The 7,500-nt window shown below is 39.3% G+C and overlaps 1 protein-coding gene across 4 annotated transcripts in view; it reads left to right on the top strand.

The window, feature by feature from the left end:
- Positions 1-7,500, top strand: part of LOC125029419 (atrial natriuretic peptide receptor 2-like) — a 125,969-nt gene that overhangs the window by 94,915 nt on the left and 23,554 nt on the right. For all 4 annotated transcript variants that reach the window (XM_047619272.1, XM_047619273.1, XM_047619271.1 and 1 more), the window contains one exon: positions 3,363-3,577. In XM_047619272.1, coding sequence (XP_047475228.1) covers positions 3,370-3,577 — 208 coding nt within the window. In that variant the 5' untranslated portion in view covers positions 3,363-3,369. The remainder of the gene's footprint in view (positions 1-3,362; positions 3,578-7,500) is intronic.

The following is a 7,500-nucleotide window of genomic DNA, read 5'->3' as shown; positions in this document are numbered from 1 at the left end:
GGAAATTCAATACTCAAATATTAAATGAAACATTGATCTCAGGTACCAGCATGAAAACAGCTAAAAGGAGACTCGGAATAGGGAGAAATCAAATGTATGCAATAAAGAAACCAGACGGAGAAGTAACATATAGTAAGAATGAAATCATAAGAGTAGTGGAAGACTTTTACAGGGATCTATACAACTCAAATGAGCAGCCACGGATAGAAGCGAACGCGGTAACTAGAGTGGGTTTGTTTCATTTCCCAGGCATTCGGATTTTTTTTTTTTTTTTTCGTTGAGAATGAATTTGTAAGAAAAATGGCTGGTTTCACTGTTGCAATTTCTCCTGCATCTATTACAGGGTATATTCTAATTCCGTCTTCACCTGGTGTTTTCCCTCTCTTCATGCCTTTAAGCTCTCTTTTTATTTCTTCTGTTGTGATGTTAGGTACTAACATCACAACATTTATTTCTTCTGTTGTGATGTTAGGTACTAACATCACAACATTTATTTCTTCTGATGTGATGTTAGGTACTAACATCACAACAGAAGAAATAAAAAGAGAGCTTAAAGGCATGAAGAGAGGGAAAACACCAGGTGAAGACGGAATTAGAATATACCCTGTAATAGATGCAGGAGAAATTGCAACAGTGAAACCAGCCATTTTTTTTTACAAATTCATTCTCAACGAAAAAAAAAAAAAAAATCCGAATGCCTGGGAAATGCAACAATTAATTTGGCACATAAAAAGGGGATAGAACGGATTTAAAAAACTACCGACTCATAAGCCTCCTTTCAGCTACTTACAAACTGTTCACAAAAGTCATCACAACTCGCATCTGTGACAGTCTGGATTCTCAACAACAGACCACATCCACACACTCACCCAAATAAGATAACAAATAAACGGATATAGGAAACCCCTGTGTATGGCATTCATCGATTGTGAAAAGGCATTTTACTCTGTACAAATACCAGCAGTACTAGAAGCTATTCGAAGACAAGGAGTAGAGGATATATATTGTAAAATATTGGAAGATATACATACGAAGATGGAAGAGCAACCATCAAGCTCCACACGAAATCCGATGAAATACCAATTAATTAAAAAGGTGTTAGCAAGGGCGATACCACATCGTAAATCAAGCTAGTTTCTCGTTTCTCGCAAGGAGCGCATTTTCAAAACACTTCCGAGTTCGTAAACCCTCCGTACAAGAAACTTCTGGCGACCCTCCTCTGCTCATATTAGCCTCATAAATACCTTCATACTGTGACTTTGGGGAAATCAATTAATGTGTAAGAGCAACACAATGACGAGGTATAGTAACATAAAAAAATATATATATAGCTAATGTAAATAAGGATAGCCTTTGCCAATCCTCGGAGGCCGCGGGAATACTTATTGTGAGCCTAATGTAAATTTCTCAACAAGTTTAGTTTATTATGAATGAAAGGAGTCCTGGCACATCATCAGTAACGAATTTTTAATGAAAATGTATAACTTCCATCAGTATGACTATTTTTCTCTAGAATAAATTATAATAACTATTCAATAAGAAAAGTTATCAATAAATAAGCACACATCTTAATACCCTTATATGATATTATTATGGAGGCAAGGGATTCGCTTACTGATGTATAATGAGAGAAGATAATTTTAACAAATTTGTTGTAGTGGATCATACTCAGTTCATGAAATTTTAATGAAATGCTTTTGACTTATGTTTAGGTGAAAGTGAGAGAAAGAGCCAGATACACAGATGTATGTGATATATATATATATATATATATATATATATATATATATATATATTATACACACACACACACACACACACATACACATATATATGTATGTATGTATATATGTGTGTGTATTTATATAGATTTATTTATTTATTTACATATACTTGTATGTTATGATTATTACATATATATATATAGATAGATAAAGATATATATATATATATCAGAATTTATGAGTTTATTGATAAAGGTGTATATTAATAAAGGCATTTACTGATGAAAGTGATCCTTTGTACCTGACTCTAACTAGAAAAAAGACATTTACTGGCATTAAAGTCTCATGAATTTCCTTGATTTACTTTATTGAATGGAACATCATTTTAGAAATCCTGATTAATCACATTTTATGTGAATTTTTCATTAAGAAACTGTTATTGGTAAACCTTATCAGTACTGCCTCAGTTAAGCGCTTACCGCTCTGTGATTGGTCGATTATTTTCCGAGCTAACGCTGATTGGTCGTTCGAGCCGTTCTTTTAGGAAATGAAACCCTGCGATACCTAGCGATAGTAAATACGGTCGTAACGGTTACGAGACCCTCCGCTCATGGTGTTTGGCGTTCGAAAATGGGTCGTAACGTCGCTAATTGAGAAGTCGTTGATACTTTTCGTAAGTTTTACGGGAGACAGCGTTTACAAGAGACTATAGTAAATCCGGCCCCAGACCAGTGACAAGATGGCGTGACGAAATAACGAAAAGAGGGGACCAAGACTGGAAACAAAAAATGCAAGACAGACAGAGTTCGAACATATTGGGAGAGGCCTACGTCCTGCAGTGGATTGATTCAGGCTGATGATGATGGTATATATGTATATATATATATGCATATATGTATATACATATATATTTACACACACACACAAACACAAACACATACACACACGCGCACACGCATACTCACACATGTATGTACGTATGTATGTATGTATGTGTATATATAAATATGTATATATACGAGTGTGTATATATATGTATATATATACACATGTATATACGTATATGTATTTACACACACACACACACAGACACACACACACACACACACACACACACACACACACACACACACACACACACACACACACACACACACACACACACACAAAGTCTAGGGGTAAGGATAAGGGTAAGGCTATGTGAAGCCGAGCCGAGCCCGACCTATGAAACAAAAGGGGGCGACATGATGGCATTAGGAGCAGTTAGGAAAATATTTTTTGTTTTTAACGAAACTGCTGAATAAATTGGTTCACTAAATTAGGCTTAACTTGTGAAATACAGTTTTATGTTTAATCTTGTTCGGGAAGTACGGATCCACACACGCACCATATCCATCTCGAAAATTGCATTTCTAGTTATTACAGGCCTAATGCCACGCTTCTGACTGATCATAACCAATGTAGAATCGACAATAGATTAACAGTTCTTTCCCGCAGGAACGATTGAAGCCAGCTGATTCCCCAGAGCACTACTCTGTCTTCTATTTTTTCTCCCTTCTTTTATTTCCTTGTCTTTGTGAAAGCACGATAATGGCTGATCGCCACTTAACCCCGACTGACCCCGCTGCCTCCCCGCAGAGATGGCATGACCGAGCGGCTTACTATGGCGGCGGACCCCGAGGCATGGGCGCCCAAGCAGCGGGCGAGGGCTGCGGCCCACGCTTCCGCCCCTCGCGACCGCAGGGCCTCCGGCAGCCTCCTCTCGTGGCTGACGGTGTTGCTCATGTGGCTCTGCTGGTGCCGGAGCGCGGAGGCGTCCCGCTGCGTCAAGTTCTCGAAGAATAATATGACAGGTACGTTACTTTGCTGTCCTTGCTTGGTGATTTTTTCTGTTTCTGATGTTATGCTTACCTTTCAAGTCTTAGATTTCGCAACTGAATTCATGCTCTTCTGCTTCATATCTTTGCGGACCAGACGCAGGAAAGGAAAATCTTCATTTGATAACTTATTTATTTATATTCCTATATTTTAAATGTTCTTATTAAAAAACAACCACTAGTATTATTAGAGCTTTACTAGTTTTATTACATTGTTCATGCAATGAAAGTGCTGCAACTCAGGCATTTGTCAGGGTGTGCGTGCCTCTGTATTGACACCTATTTTGCTGTGCGTTTAGCGGGGATGAACATTTGTACGTTGGCGGGAAATGTCAATGGATTAAATACTATTGTAGGAAATCAGAACTCGTTGTTGCTGCCGAGGCTAAATAAGAAGTCATAATGCCATATATAGTATTTAGGTCAAATCAGTCATTACAGGCATAACTGGTGATTGGATTCAATTGCCTGGCTGCTATGAGTACGGGCGGCCGTCTCTCTCGGGATATGTAAGGCTCTCAATAGCCTGTATGAATATATAAATCAGATTCATTCGAATCCCGCCAGACTCAATGACGTAAATTAACCTATAGAAATAAAGTCATTCACTATCGACTTACGGTATGGAGAACTATTTAAAGTAAATTTTAAGGAGAAATTGCAAACAGCCATTCTGATGGAACTATATACATATATAGTGCACAAGAAATCAGCATTAGAAACATACTTTTCATCTTGGGGAAGTAAACTAATACATGTATGTGTGTGTGTGTATATATGTATATATATATATATATATATATATATATATATATGTTCCCATGCCGTCAGTCATTTTTTATGTGATCTCACTTGAAAATGATTACAGCAGCTGTGTTAATGGTTGCTGTCAATCACTAACGGAGTCAAATTGAACATGTTCCGTTGCCTTCTTTGGTTAGTTATACTCGAAATATTTTTTTTACATTAATTATTTTATTTTTTTGTTTCCTTTAGTCTGTTTCTTTGACATTTATCAAGGAATGTTTTTTCACGTTAGGTTTTGCTTGTGAGTTATGATCTCCGTTAATCAACTATATAGTGTTTTGTTTGTTTGTTTGTTTTAACTTATAGGGTCACATTTCAGTTATATTTTAAGGTTCATGTTTGATTTATTGCAATTGTTTTATACGTAGGCATAGCTATTATTTCTGAGGGATTGACCGTTCATAAATCTGCTGTAATTTGTATTCGATAGCTAACAGCGAATTCTTTTACTCCACGTTTATCGCATTTTGCCACACGCATCCCATATGAAGATTTAGTAGATGGTCCTCCTGGCCAGCTTCTGGCGCTGCAGCCCTGTGTCTTCGCCGTCCCGCAGATCTGAACAGTTGCCTTTATTCCGGAGGGGAGAGCGAGCCACGGAGTTCTTTTAGTTTGGTGTCACTTCAGACTGCAGTGGCACGCCCTCCCTTTTACGTTAGTATGGCCTGCGCTCAGTTCCCTAGGTCCTTGCCACAGGCTGTCCTCAGAGTGCTGATCTCAAACGGGGAACCTCTCTCTCCCCAACCTGCCAGCGAGAATCTTCAAACTTCTAAAATCTGCCACATGACATAGTCTGCAAGAGAATTGAAAGTTATCTTATTATTTAGATAAAAACAATTTACCCATGCTTGTACTTGTCTATCTATATCATGTCTCTGTATCTCTGTCTGTCTGTATGTCTATATGTCTATATGTATTCATGGCTCCCCCCCCCCCCCATCTCTCTCTCTCTCTCTCTCTCTCTCTCTCTATCTATCTATCTATCTATCTATCTCTCTCTCTCTCGCTCTCTCACGCTCTCTCTCTGTTTCTACCCTCTTCCTTTCTCTCACTCACTCACTTACTCACTCACTCAATCACTCACTTACTCACTTACTCACTTACTCACTTACTCACTTACTCACTCACTCACTCACTCACTCACTCACTCACTCACTCACTCACTCACACACACACACACACACACACACACACACACACACACACACACACACACACACACACACGCACACAATCATTCGGAGAGGTGTCAGAGAAACAACATATTTCACTCATCCATGAAGACTACATAAGCTCTTTATGGTTAGTGTCAGGGCTCACCTTGGAGTGTGGTGTAGCTCTGACCGTAGAGGTCTGTGCGTATGGGGCGAATATTCCGATGCAGCAGCGCCGGTCGTGTCAGATCGTGGTGTTGTGGCAGCGGCTCTTAAGACCATATATATATCCTGAGACGAGGTGACTATTCCCCAAAGTTTACGTCGAGAGTAGAGTGACAGCAGCCTTTGGGCGCCGTGGGCGTGGAGGCTGCGGCGGGCGGTAAATTGTGGTTGCGTTGGGATCAGGATGACACAGCATACAAAGGTTCTTAAGAACAATAGGTGACAACGTGCGTGAACGTGTTTGGCTCAAGGTAGGTAGTGATGAGGGGGGAACAGGGACATCTGCAGGGAAGAAGTGCAACTACCTGTTTACCAGAAGCTTAATGTAGTCATCTCTCATACAAGGATTTTTGCCTTTATTCAAGGCTTTATTGAATAAGCACTGCAGGACATAAGAGAGAACCCATAGTAAGGAGAAAACTGGGAGTGGGAATGTTTATCTTACTGAAGCAAAAGTACACCAGGTGCAAGCTTATGATATGATAAAATGAAAGATGGAATTTGGTGATGAGTGATATGTGGAAATGATATTTGACTTGATTGAAATCCATCTGGAAATATATGCTCTTTTCATCATTTGGCAAGGCACAGAGGTTGGTAAGGATCTCACTTAAGTACTGGATATTTACTCAGCATATGAGTAATAAATCCACAACGGTGTTTTTGGATGTAGTAATAAAATAATATAATTATGTCTACTAATGCACATAAATGGATGGTTGCGAGCATCCTATGGGGTGGAGGCATGCGTTACATGAGTGAACTGGTCCAGTGATTCAAGGACTGAATTTAAGGGAAAACATTTTAGCCTAGATAGCTGCATGGGTAGTCATAGGCGAGTTATGGCGTTGCATATAAACAGTGGAAACAACATTAAGAATTATAGTATTTCCCAAGAATGTTTCAGCCTAGTGTCTCCTTTACTTAGATGCACATTTCGGCAGTAGCTCGTCCATTCATGCTGTAAAATCCAGGGAGAGCAAAAAATCATTTGGCACCAGTACAGGTGAAGTTGGTCCCGGACCCATACTCATACAGCCCTGCTTGAGAATCGGAGTAAAGAGGAAGGGGATGTTGTTTGATGAAATGCAGAAGGCGTGACCGTTTCCTGGTGCACGCATATAATGAGACCGGCCAGAATTAACTGATGAAGTGGAGGGAAGAGTAACCTTTGACTAAGACAAGATATTTAGTATGCAAATGAGTCGGAAGTGTGATTCGTGCTAGACTTAGGGGGAGGTCAAGTGGTAAGGACAGCATCAGATGGTATCGAGCAGAGACTGGATGAAAGATCTATACTATAAAAAAAAAAAAAAAAAAAAAAAAAAAAAAACTGAATGAAAGGTCTTGAGTTTTTGAGAAATATTGAGATAAACAATGTTAGAAGATTTAGGCCAACGTGAATACTAATGCAAAACATAAGATTGTAACCCCAGACTTATATACCAACAAGGAAAAAGTGATGATGGATCTGTCTGCACCAGGGACTTGCCAGAGAGGGTTACACTTGGCAAAAATGTCAATATCTATTACTGTAGACAAATAAACAGTGCTTCTATAAAGGTAGGAAAGGAAGAAAGGGTATCAGGAAACTAACTGTCTTGCAGGAAGTCCCGTAAGTGACTGATGTATTGGCAAGCAATTGCGGTAAGACTGGCATAATTGCAGTGCTGTGCCAGGGGTGGCTGCCATTCTGTTATGGTAGGGGAAAAT

This window comes from Penaeus chinensis, chromosome 10 (genome assembly GCF_019202785.1).
Source record: "Penaeus chinensis breed Huanghai No. 1 chromosome 10, ASM1920278v2, whole genome shotgun sequence".
NCBI classification, from domain to species: Eukaryota; Metazoa; Arthropoda; class Malacostraca; order Decapoda; family Penaeidae; genus Penaeus; species Penaeus chinensis.
This window is presented reverse-complemented; position numbering and strand designations above follow the sequence as displayed.